The sequence below is a fragment of the Misgurnus anguillicaudatus genome, unplaced genomic scaffold, assembly GCF_027580225.2.
Source record: "Misgurnus anguillicaudatus unplaced genomic scaffold, ASM2758022v2 HiC_scaffold_33, whole genome shotgun sequence".
NCBI classification, from domain to species: domain Eukaryota; kingdom Metazoa; phylum Chordata; class Actinopteri; order Cypriniformes; family Cobitidae; genus Misgurnus; species Misgurnus anguillicaudatus.
The window spans coordinates 4,415,986-4,435,352 of NW_027395283.1; the positions used below are offsets into that span (position 1 = coordinate 4,415,986).

At 39.0% G+C, this 19,367-nt stretch overlaps 1 protein-coding gene across 1 annotated transcript in view; it reads left to right on the forward strand.

The window, feature by feature from the left end:
• Positions 1–19,367, forward strand: part of LOC129438754 (mitochondrial disaggregase) — a 36,178-nt gene that overhangs the window by 4,246 nt on the left and 12,565 nt on the right. Inside the window, exons 4-7 of the mRNA XM_055197654.2 lie at positions 7,892–7,995; positions 9,527–9,655; positions 12,583–12,680; positions 13,095–13,209. Coding sequence (XP_055053629.2) covers positions 7,892–7,995; positions 9,527–9,655; positions 12,583–12,680; positions 13,095–13,209 — 446 coding nt within the window. The remainder of the gene's footprint in view (positions 1–7,891; positions 7,996–9,526; positions 9,656–12,582; positions 12,681–13,094; positions 13,210–19,367) is intronic.

Below are 19,367 nucleotides of genomic sequence, written 5' to 3' on the forward strand. Positions count from 1 at the left end.
TTATAAAATATAACGGCACAAATGCCAAAAAAGTGGTTCTATAAAATGACATACGATCATATACTGTATGTCTATTTTAGTAATAACTTCTGGCAAACAGATTAAATATATTTGTTTATTCTCATGCCTGCATCAGTGTGTATATCTGATTGTGTATGTGTATGTGTGCTTGAACACAACATTGCTCTTTTCTAGTGATTTTGATAAAAACAGACGCTCATATTGTTGAAAATGTCACTCCGTCATTCAGAGGAAATTGATTAACGCTGCTTCTTATCAGTGTCCCCATTGAAAATATCATCATTTGTCACAAACGCTTCATTGCTCGAGCTGTGTGTGTGTCTGTGTGTGTGTGTCTGTGTGTGTGTCTGTGTGTGTGTGTGTGTGTGTGTGTGTGTGTGTGTGTGTGTGTCTGTGTGTGTGTCTGTGTGTGTGTGTGTGTGTGTGTGTGTGTTGTCCTCCTCTCTATCTGTTATGAGTGATATAACTCACTGTTGCTGTGACACACAGTTCTGTGTCTTCCTGTCATTCAAAGCCCCTGGTGACCAATCAGAGCTGTAGGGGAAATCAGGATCCGCCCACACAGAAATATTTCACTATACAGTGATGTATGAAGGATCTTTACCACCACTGATCATACAACTCAATACAATACAAAATATCTTCACCTCCAGAGAAGAATGTGCATGATGCTTTGTTTCATCAGATCAATGAATTTTTGTACTAAAATTTAGTCTCTCTCTCGACCGACTTTATTCTCAGTTCATACTGCGCTACACATCACATAAAACCAGTTGTGATTGTTTGCTGTATGTGTCAGTCTGTTGATCTGTTATTGGTCAGAAGTGATGTACAGACTGCGTTATGGTTAAAGTCTGGATGTGTCTGACAGAGAAGCTCTGTATTCAGATGTGACTAGTTAGATAAACTAAAACATTTTCTTTTTTTACGTCTGGGTGATTCTCAAAAAATCCAGAGTTAGAAGGTGTCCAGCATCAGTTTTTTTTTAAAAGCCATTGAAGCCAATTTTTTTTTGCACATATAAGATTAAGGTCTGAACTTACTATAACCATTATTTTTTAGAGGATTTAAAAAATATTTCCTATAGAATAGTTTACATTTTATAGATTATCATTATAAAAAAAAGATCATTACCGAAATATGATATTACATTAAAGGGACAGTATTTAAGAAATTTATATCAATGAATCATAAAATGGCCCTGATATGTCACTAGACATTTAGAAATCATTTTCATTTCAAATACTTATATCACTCACAACAGTGGTCCGGCCAGGATATTGTCATTTAAAGGTGCAGTGTGTAAATTTTAGCGGCATCTAGTGGTGAGGTTGCGAATTGCAACCAACAGCTCAGTCCACTGCTCACCTCTTGCTTTTGAAACGCATAGAGAAGCTACGGTAACCGTCACCGGAAAAACATGTCTTTGATGAAGACAACTTAGCAGAAAAAGTTTGTCCATTAAGGGCTTCTGTAGAAACATGGTGGCACAAAATGGCGACTTCCACGTAAGGGGACCCTCGGTGTATGTAGATAAAACGTCTCATTCTAAGGTAATAAAAAAATAATGGGTCATTATAAAAAGGTCTTTATACACCCCTGATAATATAGTTTTGTATATTATTTTGCATTTCTGTCAAGAGATTCTTTTAAAAATTACACACTGCACACTGCAAAGTGGAGTTGCAGCCCTCAACTGATGTTTATGATGTATATTATGTATTTGCCACCAGTTGTGAGATTGCAGTACCAGTTTTAGCCACAAGTTTTGTGATTGCAGTACCAGTTTTAACCACAAGTTTTGTGATTGCAGTACCAGTTTTAGCCACAAGTTTTGTGATTGCAGTACCAGTTTTAACCACAAGTTTTGTGATTGCAGTACCAGTTTTAGCCACAAGTTTTGTGATTGCAGTACCAGTTTTAGCCACAAGTTTTGTGATTGCAGTACCAGTTTTAGCCACAAGTTTTGTGATTGCAGTACCAGTTTTAGCCACAAGTTTTGTGATTGCAGTACCAGTTTTAGCCACAAGTTTTGTGATTGCAGTACCAGTTTTAACCACAAGTTTTGTGATTGCAATACCAGTTTTGGCCACAATCCTACATACTGTTCCTTTAAATATATGCATTTACAAACTCATGTTTCGGTAATGAAAACTAAAAGTTGTCTAGGTACTATGACACAAAATTTAAACTTTTATCTGGAGAGAAACAAACAAGAACTGCTTACCTGGTAGCCATCTTGAGTCTCACAGTCAATTATGTCCCTTCAACAATATTTTTTTGTCTCTACATTTACCAATGATCACCAAATACCACATGTTTCTTTCTGTAAATGTTTATAGTATAACATGCACTGAAGCTTTTTATTTTTTAGATTTTTTAATTGTACATTTTCCATCCAGTCATGCACATGTTGCGGTAATGAAAAATTTCCCCTTAAATGTGGAAAAAAGAACAAAATTGTTTGTATGATGTCATTTGAAATCATGTGCAAAATAGTACATGAAGAGATGTTTGGCACTCCATGCTGCTTATTTTGATACTCTTACTTTGCATTTACTTTTATCAAAAAGTTTCATGACACCTCATAAGTCTAATTTTGCGAGAATCACCCATTTGTGACTTGTGCTGGCAAAATAAGTGGGAATGCATACAGTGTAATTTTGAGCTGGAGGCAAAAGAAAGTATTAATATAGATTTTAGTCAAATTGAGGTTTTCATGAAATGAATGCATCATCTAGCGATCTTAATGCTCTAAATAGTCATTAAACATCTAAAATGATCTTTATTTTTATGTTTTCTGAGAGGTGTAATGTCCTAAATGCTTAATCTAATACAAAGATGCGTCTCCATGGTGTGTCAGAGCTAGTTTTAAGGTATGGATAAAGTGATTTTGTTTTTGAATCCTCAAAACTGGATTTTTATCAGAATTAAAGGGATAGTTCACCCAAAAATGAAAATAATGTCATTAATGACTCACCATCATGTCATTCCAAACTCATATGACCTCTGTTCATCTTTGGAAACAGTTTAAGATGTTAGATTTAGTCCGAGAGCTTGTTGATCCTTCATTGAAAATCTATTAACGGTATACTGTCCATATAGAGAAAGGTAATAAAAACATCATCAAAGTAGTCCATGTGACATCGGTGGGTCAGTTAGAATGTGTTGAAGCATTGAAAATACATTTTGGTCCAAAAATATACAAAATACAAAAATAACAAAAAATGACAACTTTACTCAGCATTGTCTTCTCTTCCGCGTCTCGTGAATGCAGTGACAAGAATGACGTGTTATCCTCAGACATGTTTGCAACGTTTTTTTTTTTTCAAACTTACAGCATGCATCTCCCTCAGATTGTAAACGAAGCCCGGGGGCACAAAAAACAAACAAACCAAAAAAAAAAAAAACAGAGGGGGCGCACCATATAACACGTCAGCCGCGTCGTACACTTCACAACAGATGCGAAGAGAAGACAATGCTGAATAAAGTCATAATTTTTGGACTAAAATGTATTTTCAATGCTTCCCTTTAACTTTGCTGACTCTGTCAACTTCAAACATCTATAGCTCATTTTGTGTCAGCTTTCAACAAATCATACATTGTTTTGAAGTTTTTTAATAAAACAAACATATAAATAACACATTTCTGAACATTTGCAGATTTTGACTCATTTTGCCAGCATGGGTCACATATCATGAGGACTAAAAGACTATAAGCATGTCAGTGCTTTTATTTTTATATTTAGTATGGTTTTTTTTGTACCTGATTGATTGAGTGAAGGGTTTTAAGTAAATTTAATGATGTTTTAGTATTATGTTAAGCTTTAATGACATCAGCGCTGTAGTTAATGTCTTCCTGCAGAATCTAAAGAAAAACATCTAAAGTTTTGCACAAAGACATTCACATGATTGATGTTTAGTCAGTGACTGCAGCATCTCAAACGTCTTTAATTTGTTAAACATGCCGCTTAATTAATGAAAAAAAAATCTATTTTATACACCTGTTATATATACCTGCACATTTCTCATACCAGTGGGTTTTTATCTTGTAAATCATCAGTGAGTTTTGTAGAAAATGTGTCTGAATCGGTTGTTTGCGGTTCATTTGGGTGTTGTGTGAGTCCAGAGACCCGTCGTGATGAAGGTCGGAGACTGTTGCTCTTCTAAAGGAAAGGATGTGCCTTAGACAGAGATGTTTGCTGAGCTTTGATGTGTGTGAGACTGTTTGCACTCTTAACCCAGTGCCGGACACCACCCACATCTGTCCATTCACGTGTACAATGAGCAGCGATGAAGAGGAACCCTTGTTGACCGTTCCGACCCAACGACACAACGCCTCACTCCAGGGAGAAGAAAGGAGAAATGAAAGAGCCAAAAGCAGGTTCAGGAGGGCTTCTGGAGAGGGGGATTATCCCTCATTTGGGGTTTAAAAAGCGGTGGTGGGAATGTGCTGGGATTATTGTGGAGTGAGTGGGAATGGTGCATGTAATGTTAATGAGTCAGGAGGGATGAACTTCAGTGGGAGAGAGGCTGCAGAGTTGTTCTTATGTTTTGTAATGTGCAAGATTTACTAAACTGATGTCCTCACAATCCTTGAAATATATCTCAAGTTCAGATCTTCAGTGCGTTTCTGGCTGTCATGATATGAAGAGAAGTCGTCTTATTAAGTTCATTTACTGGTTATGTATCTGCGTGATCGTCACTTCACAGACATGATGCTCTTTGTAGGTTTCAGATATAAAACTTAACAGATTATAAATGCACAAGCATAACAAAAAAAGAAAAACATACAATTAATGTAGACACACCAAAGTTTTATTTTACCAGTTTTTAAACTACTGTAGTGTAAGTATATTGTGTAAGGATTTAAAATATATCATTATGAATGCAAAACGATGCCAAACTTGAGTAATAATCAGATAGCAAACCTGCTAAAATATTTGACTGATGCGCAGTAAGATTTCTTCATCAAGTTTTGAATTTTATACTTTCTTTTCACTTATTTTCTTATGATTATTCATTGTTAGTTTGTGTTTTATTAGTTTGTGTTTTTGTGTTTGTTGTCTTTATTCGAGGTAAAATTTTGATCTACTGACATCAATGATATATTTTAGGTCTTTCTGTATAAAGCTTCAATAGAGCTTTTCAAGATACATTCTGAAAGTATCAGATACACACACACATTGACCTCTGCTTGTACCACCTGTCTGATAGAGATAGACATTAATGGACAGCTGGACACTTTGGGTCTGGTGTTCCTCTAGCGGAAAAGCGATCTGTCTGAGGTGTGTTTTGTAAACACAGGTAGACAGAGGCAGGTGTGTGTCCGTATGTTCCTCACACAGAGCACAGTCTTGCTCATCGTCTGATCTGACATCAGCTTGTTTTCAGTCATCTCTGAAATCATGTATCATATATTTATTTTGTTTGTTTGTTTTTAAGAATATCGTGTTGTAAACAACACTCCTGGATCTATCGCTCTGTCTGTTTCTGTGTTCACTCAGTGTCCTGAGATTTTTTCATATGCTTTTGAGGCATACAAAGCTGCATTTCTCATCCAATCAAATGACAAGAAATTGTGATTTTAAAAACAGCTGTAATGATTAAGTTCAGTTATGGGATGAAGTATTTATTGGGTGATTGGTGAGTTTCGTGGTCTCTTTTTCTATCTAATGTGTTGTATTTTTTAATTTAGTTGGTTAATAGACCTAACCACGAGAAATCTATTTTATTATAACCAAGAATCATTTTCTTTTTCATCCCATGATTTGTAACTTTAGTCTTCAGCATTCTGTGCTGTTCAATTCTTTTGGAGACTCAGCACACATTTACCCTGGTGTGTTTGACTTTGTGCTTTGCTCAGGGTCACAACTTTGCTCTCACACATATGGTCCATTTTTTGGAACTCCCTACCCTCTCATGAATAAACACACTGCTGCACCCAAGCCACCCTAGAGAGGCACAGTGCACCCGATACATCTCTGGACACTCCAATGCACCCGATACACTCTTTAAACACTCCACTGCACCTGATACACTCTCTAGACACTTCACTACACCAGACACTCTTTAAACACTCCACTGCACCCGAGACGCTCTCTAAACACTCCACTGCACCTGAAAAGCTCTTTAGACACTCCACTGCACCTGAGAAGCAATCTAGGGACACTCCACTGCACCTGAAACACTCTCTAGTAACTCCAGTGCACCCGAGACGCTTTCTGGACACTCCAGTGCACCCGATGCACTCTCTAGACACTCCACTGCACCCGAGATGCTCTCTTGACACTCAACTGCACCCGGGACACTGTGTGGACCCTCCATTGCACCCAATACGCTCTCTAGACACTCCAGTGCACCCGAGACGCTCTCTAAACACTCCACTGCACCTAAAAAAGCTCTCTAGACACTTCACTGCACCAGATGCACTCTCTAGACACTCCACTGCACCCGAGATGCTCTCTTGACACTCAACTGCACCCGGGACGCTCTTTGGACACTCTGCTGCATCCGAGACGCTCTCTAGACACTCCAGTGCACCCGAGACACTCTCTAAAGACTCCACTGCACCTGAAAAGCTCCAGACACTCCACTGCACCCAAGAAGCTCTCTATACACTCCACTGCACCTGAAACGCTCTCTAAACACTCCACTGCACCTGAAATGCTCTCTAAACACTCCACTGCACCTGAAAAGCTCTCTAGACACTCCACTGCACCCAAGAAGCTCTCTAGACACTCCACTGCACCTGAAACGCTCTCTAAACACTCCAGTGCACCTGCAAAGCTCTCTAGACACTCCACTGCACATGAGAAGCAATCTAGACACTCCACTGCATCTGAAACACTCTCTAGAAACTCCAGTGCACCCGAGACACTCTCTGGACACTCCAGTGCACCCGATATGCTCTCTAGACACTCCACTGCACCCGAGATGCTCTCTTGACACTCAACTGCACCCGGGATGCACTTTGGACACGCTGCTGCATCCGAGACGCTCTGCGGACACTTCATTGCACCCTATACACTCTCTAGACACTCCACTACACCTGAGACGCTCTCTAAACACTCCACTGCACCTGAGGCGCTCTGTGGACACTCCACTGCACTAAAGAAGCTCTCTGTACACTCCAGTGCACCCAATACACTCTTTAGACACTCCACTGCACCTGGGACACTCCCTGGACACTCTTATGCACCAAAGAAGCTCTCTGGACACTCCAGTGCACCAGATACGCTCTCTAGACACTCCATTGCACCCGATACGCTCTCTAGACACTCCATTGCACCCGATACGCTCTCTAGACACTCCAGTGCACCCAAGACGCTCTCTAGACACTCCACTGCACCCGATAGGCTCTCTAGACACTCCACTGCACCTGAAACGCTCTCTAGGCACTCCACTGCACCAGAGATGCTCTTTAAACACTCCACTGCACCCGAGATGCACTCTAGACACTCCACTGCACATGAGACGCTCTTTAAACACTCCAGTGCACCAGAGACACTCTCTAGACCAGGGCTATTCAAATCTTACCCTGGAGGGCTGAGCACTGCAGAGTTTAGCTCCAACCCTGATCAAACACACCTGAGCAAGCTAATCAAGGTCTTCATGATCACTAGACGATCACAGGTGGTTAAGTCTGGTTAGGGTTGGAACTAAACTCTGTAGTGCTTGGTCCTCCAGGGTAAGATTTGAATAGCCCTGCTCTAGACACTCCACTGCACCCGAGAAGTTTGTCTTTTTCTCTCAAGTGTGTTCTTCTGTGTTTTATGAATATTTTGTCACATTTATTGTACAACACCTGCATTTTTCTTATGAATCTCCTCTGACTTCATTCTGTGACTTGTTGTCTGTCTCTCTTACAGTGTGGTGAAGGTTTTGTTAGAGATGGGTGCTGATCCAAACATGGGCGATGACTTCAGTAGCGTTTATGAGACCGCCCGGGAGAAGAGTGTTCACTCATTAGAGGGTGAGAAGATGCATATATGACACATTTACATGACCATCATCATCACCACCAGGCTGATCTTCATCATGTGTTATGAAGCATCATCCACACACAGACAGAGCATATGTGTGGGTTATTACACAGATCAATTTAAACCAAAGACACATAAAACACACACACACTTTGCTGTTTGCATATCGGCACTCGATTCATTTAGTTGCGTGTTATTTGTTAGTGTTGTTTACACACACAAACACACACATGCAGAGCTGATGTCATATCACACTGCTGTATGTATATTACTCACATTTGTTTTGTTGGCAGTTTTTTGGTCTTGAAGGAACATCTTTCCCTGAAGCACTGTGATGAATGAGTGTATGTATGTGTGTGTCTGTGTGTGGAATATGAGAATATTCTGTATGTGTGTGTGTGTGCGCGTGTGCGTGCGTGTGTGTGTGTGATTGATTGCTCTGCTCCGGCCGTCTGACGGTTTATTGAGTTTGTTGTGATTATCCGGGCTCTTAGACATTATTTACCCGTGACGACCCGCCTGACAGCAGCCCAGAGAGAAAATATGTTTCTGTACAGTGACAGAAGAAAAACATTGTTCCTGTTCTCTGATTTATTTTTGTGTGCGTTTTTGTACAGGGAATAATTGTACATTTGATATGAGCACTTATACATGTCTGTTGTTAATTCAAACTGTTTGTCTTATTTTAACAGCTCGTAGAATATTATCACCAACATCCTGTTATTATAATATCTCTATATCTCTCTCTCTCTCTCTCTCCCCCCTCTCTCTCTTTCTCTTGTTCTTTTAGTTTTTATGTATTTTCTGCATTTATTGTCATAGTTTCTCTACATATGTGACTTTAAAAAATTTGTAAAGCTGAATAAAGAAGTAATCCAGCTGATACATCACTTTAAAATCAAAGGAAGGCATTATTTTTTTTTTTAAAGGGTACTTATGAAGATAATCTGACATTTCCATGTTTAAGTGCTATAATTGGGTCCCCAGTGCTTCTATCAACCTAAAATATGTGAAAAAGATCAACCCAGTAACTTGGTTTTGGTAAACCATTCTCTGCAAGCTCATTAAAATTTGGTTCCCCTTGTGATGTCAGAAGGGGATCTTATTATAACAACACTCCTTAATCTGCACTATCCAACAACAGCACTGCCATTAAGTGTAGAGAGAGAAAATAATTGACAGCATAATTGAGTTTTAATTTCAACAAACCACCATTATGGTGATCAGTGTTTGCATTAGCAACGCATTTGCATTTTAAAGGACACACTCAAAACGGCACATTTTTGCTCACACCTACAAAGTGTCAATTTTAACATGCTATAATAAATTATCTGTGGGGTATTTTGAGTTAAAACGTCGCATGTGTACTCTGGGACACCAACTTTTTATTTGAAATCTTAAGAAGTCCCTTGTCCTTGTAAAGTCAGATATTAAATGTGTTCTGAGTTTATCACACCACATCTTTAGTGCTCACACTAAAAATAATCTTGAGATTCATCCTTCTGTCTGTCTGTCTGTCAGTGTTGGTGAGCAGAGAGGATGAGTTCAGCAATCGTCTGAGCAGTCGGGCCAGTTTTCGTGGTTGTACAGCGCTGCATTATGCCGTTCTGGCCGATGACCTGAGGACCGTCCGTATGCTGCTGGACGCAGGTGAGGTCACACGACGAAATAAACGTCTTTTAAAGAGACTGCTTTAATGAAGAGTTGTTCACTTTACACACAAGATGTTCATGGCAGGTGCGACTGAAACCACAACCACACAAACCCTCAGGGTTCTGTCAAGGCTTCCCGCATTTCCTTCAGTAAACCTTGTTTCAGTTTTACTCGTGTTGTGTGTTTATGATGATTCGCACAGATACAGAGCTGTGTTCTCTTCCTGTTAGCCTGAGGCTGTCAGACTCGACCTTTGACCTCTGGAGGAAAGAAACTGTGGGTTATGTGACCCACACATGTGAAATGACAGGACACGTCTAATGTGATTTACATGAGTTTGTTATTATAGCCAAAGGGCTCAGCTGAGCTATAGCACACACACAGAGTATATAATATATAATCCTTAAATACACTGTCTCTCTCTCTCTCTCTCTCTCTCTCTCTCTCTCTCTCGTGTGTGGTTAGACTCTCACTGTAAATGTCGGCACTTTCTATAAATCACTTGATGTTTTTTGGAAGCAGACGCATTTTTAGATTGAAGTGACAGAAATGACCCAAAACAAAGAACAAGATAGCTTATTTTGATGCTGAGAAATTAGATTACGGTGTGGAACGCATTACCCAGAAATCTTAGTGGAATTAAGCCACGCCCCCACAGACAGGGCAGCGCCACATCTGACGGCGAGCTGTATCCATCACAGCGATGACATCATCACCATGAGACGGCTCTGCTCTAATGCATTGAGAGTGAGCAGCACATTACAATACTCTCTCTCTTTCAGTGTTTAACATTATACTTCCCTTATGTTGAGCAGATTGTAAGGTGCATGGCTCTGATTGGTTCGTTGCGGTGCAGGCAGACAGATTCGCTGGTGTCTGGTTGTGTCGAGCCTCTTTAAAACACAGTGTTTGTCTCTTAATGAACCATTTTTCATATGGTGGACATGTTTTTCCATTTAACTTCTGGGCACATTTTTCAGCAATTTCATAGCTTTAGTCTGGGGAGGCCAAAGACGAGTACGAACATCTTACCTGCGGGCAGGTGACTCGCTTTATTTCCCTCCTGAGCGAGCGGTCAGTCCACGTCTCGATCTATCACCGCTGTCCTGGAGGTTTGTGTTCGGCCGCTCGCTGCCCCAGAAGAGCTCACCCTGCCCGGGGAAGATCCGTAGGTTTGCCCCTGACTCCCGGCGGCTGTGAGACGTGACTGATCACCCGAACTGTGAACCCTGACCCCTGGGGTCAAACCTCCCCACAGTTCACTGCTCTGCCACCAGCTGCACAGAGAGAGAAAGAGAAAGAGAAAGAGAGAGAGAGATAGTCACCCTGCAGCTCTGAGCCTGTTGGGAGTCGTGTGTGATATTAGGGCACTAAATGATGCTATTTATTATGTTGGAAAGAGAGACTCGCCGTAGAGCAGCGAGACGGCTGTCGTGTGTTTCTTTATTAGTTTTCTTCCTCTTGTTCGTCCTCTATCGATTGAGATTTGTTAGACAGACACGTTTAAGGTTTTATCAATAATCCGGGCGATTACCCACAATGCCCAGGGACTCGACAGCCCCGTAAAGACGCCTCTGTACAGATATTGATTCTGTGTTTGTGGATAAACTGTATTTTTCGAGGAAGGGAAGGAAATGTTTGTTCTGTCGAGTGAGTTTGTGTCTAATTTAATGTGGAGTGATGTTTTTATTTCTGTCTATTTCTTTGCATTAGGGTCGGGTACGGCATTACAGTAGAAATGTGTCAACTGAAAGAGACTTGACGCTTTCATTTATTCAGCAGATGACACTACACTATAAAAAGTGCTGGGTTATTTTCATCCCAGCATTGGGTCAAAAAGGGATGATTGTAGCCATCCGGGGCTAATTAACCCAAAAATGTTTTGTATTTGACCTAACAATGGGTTGAAACAACACAGCATATGTTGAATTACAACCCAAGAGGCTGGGTTTGTCTCTTTTTGACCCAATTCTGGGTTGAAAGTAACCCATCATTTTTTAAGTGCAAGATACGACTCTTATTATTTAAAGGTGACATATCATGAAAATCTGACTTTTTACATGTTTAAGTCCTATAATTGGTTCCCCAGTGTGTGAAAAAGATCAACCTATTACCATTATTGCAAGCATGTGAAAAAATAGATAATTTGAAATTTGGCTCCCCTTGTGATGTCAGAAGGGGATGATACCGCCCCTTAATCTGCACTATCCAACTACAACACTGTCATTTAGTACAGAGAGAAAGAAAGAAAGACAAAATAATTGAAAGCACAATTGAGTTTCAATTTTAACAAACCAACATTATGGTGATCAGTGTTTGCATTAGCAGCTCAATTGCATTTTAAAGTACACACCCAAAAGCGGCACTTTTTGGCTCACACCTACAAAGTGTCAATTTTAACATGTTACAATAAATTATCTATATGGTATTTTGAGCTACAATGTCACATATGTACTCTGAGACACCAAAGATTTATTTGACATCTTAAAGTCTTGTGATATGTCCCCTTTAATATTTTAGTAATGATGATACCCACCTGCTTTATGTGTCTTAGTAGTTGTGATTTTGCTGTATCGGCACGCGTGTGTGTACGTGACAGGGTCAGGGCAAAAGGCACTGCTAAACATCAGCGCTGACCCCCCGACACAAACACACACAATGTGTCCAAACGGAAAAGCTTCTGTCAGGTGAAGTCGTGACCCGCTGTGGTTTCCACAGAGGAACAGTGTGAGATCATTAAAGGTCATCAGCACACTGTTGTGTTTTAATAATGTGACTCATACAGACACATACGCTGATGTCCGGATGCTGAAGACCCCCCGACTGAGGTCCATTCATGACACACTTACCCCTGACAGAGACACAAGCGCTTGACCACAGATCCTGATGTTAACCTTTGACTTTTGGCCTCTGGCTGCTTGCAGGTGCCAACCCTTTACAGCAGAATACATTAGGACACACTCCACTCGCCTATGCTAAAGATGGAGAGATGCAAACACTGTTAAAGGAGTGGGAGACAAAGGTATACATCTATGAGATCAGTGTTTAGATGATGTGCTGTCTAAACTAACACACTGAAGGGTCTACATGTTTATTTATTCAGTATTTCAGCTATCAGTAAGAGTAAAGGAGACTCACATGTACTTAACACAGATGGTTAGTTGGATTATTAATGTAATCCACAGTAATCCTGTTTGGAGAGTTGATAATCTGCCGATTATATCATTAATTGTAAAGAGACAAAAATGTGCAATAATACTGTAGTTTTCCTGTTTTCTGTGGTTTCCTTCTTTTCTTTTTTCTGTTTTCATCACTCTTTGAAACAATGCATCTTTATATAAATAAATTTGACTTAACTTGACATTACAATCCTGTATTACTGATAGAAACATGTGTGTGTGTTATAGTCTGATGATGTTTGTGTGTATATCTGCAGTATGTGGAGTCTCAAAAGAAGAGAGAAGCTGAAGAGAGACGCAGGTTTCCTCTGGAGCGCAGATTAAAGGAGCACATCATTGGACAAGAAGGAGCCATCAATACTGTTGCCTCAGGTACACACACACTTAAACAATCACAAATTTATTTGCCAATGACCTCACACATAAAACAAAATGCAACACAACCAACCGCACAAAGATTTACATTTATTATTTTTACTGGTTGCTTTTAAAAAAGGTCTTCTCAAAACCAAAATGTGTGTTCATTTATTTACCACAAAGACTTAAATAGGCTGAATAAAAAAGTATGTGGTCAAGCAGATCACTTTTCGATCCTTTAAATTGTTATTTAATCACTAAAGTGGTTCAGTGAATTTACAAATGATGTCAAATCCCTCTGTGTTATTATTAAACTGTGTGTCTATAATGATCAATACTGTACTATTACAAAAAATAATGCAAATTAACAAGTAAAAATATCCCCACATTTAAGATAAAAAAAATGCCCATGCACGAATAAACTAAACCTATTGGGGTGGTTTTCTGGACAGGCATTAGCTCAAGCAAGGACTAGAACTTAGATTAATTAGAAAATATAGCTAGTTTTAACAAACATTACGTGTGTGCGTTTTGAGGCAGAAGAAAGGGCACTGATGTATTTTAAGATATGTCAGGACAAGTTGTTTTCAGTTTAGATAGCTCCTACATTTATTTTAGGCTAGGACTAGTCTAATCCCTGTTCGGGAAACCGCCCCCCTGTTATAATTAAAATGAAATCAAAGCTTTGAATTAATTGTTTAACAGTATGTAAATATAAGGAGTTCAGATGCAAAACCCTCTAAGTGCGTCTAAGATGTTTTCTTGTAAATAAGCATTTTTTTATAGGAATGAATTCTGACAACAAATCTATATTTCTGAATGGCCTGAGGCCGCGATTAAGCAGATTTGAAGCAAAAGTATTTGATGAACGTATAATACATGCGATGTCATTACATGTCATTTTCTAATTTTTGATGTAGGTGGTGTTTAGAGGCTTTTGCATCTAAGCTCCTTATATAAATATTAGGGCTGTCAAAATTAACGCGTTAATTACGCGTTAACGCAAATTCATTTTAACGCCACTAATTTTATTAACGGAGATTAACGCAACGCGCAATTTCTGTTTGACCCTTGGTCCAGCCCATAGTTGAATGAGCAGAGACGCAGGCAAATGTGACTCTCTCTTAATGAGTAAAAGGTTTTTATAGAAACAAGAACATTAAGCAAATCGTCTACCAAATCCAATGCTCTAAATGCTCGTTGGACATCTGATATGATCTTTATTTATACGTCTGAGAGGTGTAACGTTACCGTCCTCCTAATGCATAATCTAATACAAAAATGCGTCTCAATTCATTTTGGTTTCGCTTTTATGCATGACTTATAAAATAGACTGCAGGACTTGCTTGATGTTAAAAGAGTCATTAAGAGAGATAAAGTTCGGTACCTGATTAATGTTAAAGAGTTATTAAGAGCGACAAGACTCAAAAGCGATCCCCTCACGCTGACTGACTGATATCTGAAGCGCGTGCACACAGACGCGCAAGTGCGCGACCCGGATATATAGACATCTACACAAAATTACAGTTTTACAAATATCTGTTTTGATAAGAATTCACGCAGGTAGGCTCTATAATCTGTTATGTTTTAAGTAAATGTTTGGTTAACTGTTGGGTAAAACTATCTGATGTGTAACATTATATTAGATCACTTAGATTTTAAGCAGTCTGTCTCAATGTCAATCAAACAAAAGGAAAAAAAGTTGAACATACATTGATGATGTTTTTGCTTTGTGTGTGCTAAATCTATTAGTTTTACCAGTGATTTTAAGGTATTGATGTGGTAATATAATGTATGGATGTGGAAATGTTTGTGGTAATTTGACTCTTTCAACTTAAACACGTGTAGTTCTGTCATATTTTGTTATATTTCAACAAATCATGCATTGTTCTATGTTTAAATAGAGAATGTCAAAATATGAACAACTTTTTTTTTAAAATTTGCTAATTCCGACTCAACTTGCCAGCACAGGTCACAAATGATGCAGCAGCAAACAAAAATGGAGAAAGAAAAATCTTCTGAAAGGAAAATTCATATACAAAACAATGGCTGGTGATTCTGTTAAAATGTAAACAGGCTGTTGTTAACATACATTTGCATAAAGCATCTATATATGTATATATGATTAGAATATTAAAAACCTGAAAAGTGTTAAATTAGGGTAAATTTAGAATGGATAAAAATGTGCGATTAATTTGCGATTAATCGCAGTTAACTCATGAAATCATGCGATTAATCTAGATTAATTTTTTTAATCTATTGACAGCCCTAATAAATATATGACACATATTTAGGATAAATAAACATAAACATCATGTTTTGTAGTATTAAAGGGGCCATGGCACAAAACTTCGTAAAGATGTCAAATAAATCTTTGGTGTCCCCAGAGCACATATATGAAGTTTTAGCTCAAAATACCCCACAGATAATTTATTATAACATGTTAAAATTGCCACTTAGTAGGTGTAAGCAAAAATGTGGCATTTTGGGTGTGTTATTTAACATGCAAATAAGCTGATAATGCAAACACTGATCACCATAATGGTGGTTTGTTGCAAATCAAACTCAATTGTGCTGTCAATTGTTTTTCTTTTTCTCTCTGTATTTAATGTCAGTGCTGTGGTTGGATAGTGCAGATTAAGGGGCGGTATTATTATAATAAGAGATCCTTATGACATCACAAGGGAAGCCAAATTTCAATGAGCTATTTTTTCACGTGCTTGCAGAGAATGGTTTACCAAAACTAAGTTAGGTTAATAGAAGCACTGGGGACCCAATTATAGCACTTAAACATGGAAAAAGTCAGATTTTTATAATATGTACCCTTTAAGTAATGTTGCTTAAATTAAAAGAAAATATTTTTGACACATAAAAAACTTGTATACATTTAATTTTAAGGTACTTACAAAAATCCCTCTTATAAGAATAAAAATGCCTTAATGGAAACGTCAATTATCTGAACCAAAGTTGATAAAGTTATTCACAAAATTTTAAAATGACCTTATACCTAAAGAAACACTTTCACTGCAAAAATTTCACACCTAAAGAAATACTTCACTGCAGAAATCTCATCACAAAATGTAAGACATTGAGAATGCGATATAAAGAGAAAAACTAATAATAACAAAATGACAACAAGTTGTAAACTGACTGTAACTGAAAGATGCTGCATATGTGAATGACATGAATCTTCCTCATCCCGACTCATTCATTCATCTTTTACTGTGTCGTTGTCTGCGTTACGACCGGTTGCTTCTCTCCAGTCCTCATTTAACAACATCATTTATCGTTGTTTTCTAATACTTCATTTCTTTTCTTTGATTTTTCTCCGATGTGTGTGTGTACGATCGGACACACGGGGGTTCGTCTCTCTCTTATACGAGTCCCAGGACAGTGAGACAGATATGAGTTAAAACACAATAACATACAACTTTAATAAATACAGGATACACACACATACACACAAACGCTTTGTTAATCGATCAGTGAGGCCGTGTGCACAGGTGACACCTTAAAAACTTTCAGACCCTTTTGTGTCCGTAGACTTCATGAGGTTATATGTGTTGGGTGTTGATCACCCTGACAGAGTTTATCTCAAGATAATGATGTGTTTATTATACATCATCTCTTCTATATTGATGTGATGTAATGATGACTGTATTCAGTGATGAGTGTCAGGTGTTTTTCATCAGACTGAACGGACGGTCCTGAGGAGGATCTCACACGTCAATCAATCCTGATAAATGAATCTCTGTGCTGTCTGTCTGTCAGGAGAGAGAGAGAGAGAGAGAGAGAGAGACAGTGGAGTAAAGAGTGAAGGCTAGCGAGTCGGATCTCAGCTCTGATTTGATAAATGGACAGTTACTGCTGTGGCAAATTGTCCCGAAAGCAATTGGATCCCATCAGCACTGTGATAAAACCAGCGTTATTGATCTGTAAGAGCTAATATACTGAATACATCACACACACAGAGACAGAGAGCGAATGAGAGAGAGAGAGAGTGCTTCAGAGAAATGTGTGTGTCTGTTCCTGTATGAGACGCTCAACTTTACAATAAACTCGTTTCAATATTAATCACCTCATGATTTTACTAGAGGATTGTTAATGTGTTGGTTTTCTATATTAACTTCTCAGTTTAAGGTTAATGTATGTTTTGAACTTTCACAGTCAGTTATTCAATAATAATGATGAATGTTATATACGAGTAATATCGAGTAGTGATCCGGAGCAGAATGTGAAGTGAATCCAGTGTGAATGCAGAGAGTTTCTTTTGCTTCACCTTTATGTTGGGTTCACACCAGACGCGGTTGAGGCGTCAAATTCGTGTCTACTACGCGTAGTTAGAAGCTTGAACATTTTGAGTGTACTCGCTTCACGTGAAATTCTAGTCATTGAGACATTCACGCGGAAATTCGCATCATGGGAGGGGCTTCTGCGACTCCGCTCGCTTCCAGTGATCACGTCCCTACTACAGCAAGCTCCTGATTGGTTAACGCAGCGTGTTTTTCCCGCCAAAGTTCACATTTTTCAACTCACGCATTTCCTGTGGCAATGCTCAATTCGCGGCATTAATGCGAACTAGATGTGCAAATGAGGTGGAATCATGTCTACCTCGCCACGCTAAATACCTCATTCGTGCCGCGAGACCTCCAGACGTGCGTCAACGCGTCTTTACATTGACTTAACATTGAAAACACTTGCGCCTGACGCCTCTACTGCGGCTGAACACATCAAGGTCCATGGTCAGGGAGGTTTTGAGCATCATCTGTCTCAGTTTGTGTTGTGCATCATCGGCTAAAGTAAGTCACGCCGCCATTTTTGGTAGATTCAGCATGGCGGTTGCACTCATCTGGGAGTCGATCATTCTGATTGGCTGTTCGGCATAGCCAACCAGTGCACAAGAAATAAAACGGAAGTCATGAGGGTAACGCACAGAACGTTGCGTCTCTCATTTTAATACGTAAATATTATTTAGAGGTCCCGTTTTTCCTGTGTTCAGGATTCCCACGAGTCCATAAAGTCCTTGAAAGTTTGTGAATTTGGGGGGGGGGGGGGTTATCAAGGCCCTGGAAAGTTTTTGAAAATAAACATGCATAGACACAGGCCCTTGAAAGTGCTTGAATTTACTTTATGCCTAAAGGTTTTTTGGAAGTAATTCCATATTATTCCCTATATTATTTCACCAAACGGACCACATACGAGTATGTGTGTGCATTGTAGCAGCTCAAGTGCATATTTACACTGTCTGAATTGTTTCTTACTCCCTACATAGTATGGATGGGCTCTAGGCTTGGGCGGTATCCACATTTTGATACCGTCAAACCTCCTCCCTATTTTACCTTGCTATACGGTGTTACCATGAATAATTATAAAATTATGACAAAAGGCTCAGACAGCGTCACCATAATGTTGGCTTGTGCCTAAACCCTTCAGAAACTGAATACTAAACACTAATACTGAAACAATAATAAAATAACACGCACAACAATATTAACAACTTTTATTAGCAACAAGTAGCAGTTTATAAAAAAGTACAAATACAACAGTCAAACAAAATTGAATTATTATAAACATCCAGAACAGTTTTTGCACAGAGACATGCTCACAAATCAATTAAATTAAATCACACCTTTTGTTGCACAATTTGCATACTTTGCCTCATCCGTATTTACCACCTCTCCATTCTCGTTCGGTCCAAACCCGAAATAATGCCAGCAGAAGTTGTGTTCTTTTTTGAGACCAGGTTCTTTTTTAAAAGCTTTGATTGGGTTTACGGCGCACAATATAACACGCGTTAATGTTTCCTGTGTGAAAAAAAACAGTATCCTAAAAAACACCAATGTCTCCTAAAAATGGCTGAAGTCTTCATTGATAAATACGAAATGAGTTGTGTTGCGGAGCTCAGTGGTTCTCAAACTTTTTCAGCGTGCGGCCCCCCTTGTGTCCAGTGCATTTCTTCGCGGCCCCCCAAAGAAAATGTATGACAAATTTGTGCTAAAATGTAACATTTTTATGAAACAAACATATAAAATGATTCAAAGTAGTGCTTTTGGTTAGTAGCCTTATTTTTAAAACTTTTTTTTGTTTAATTACACAGAATTCATGATAAATTAATGTATTTTATGAAATCTCATAAAACTGGGGCCCCCCTGGCACCATCTCGCGGCCCCCTT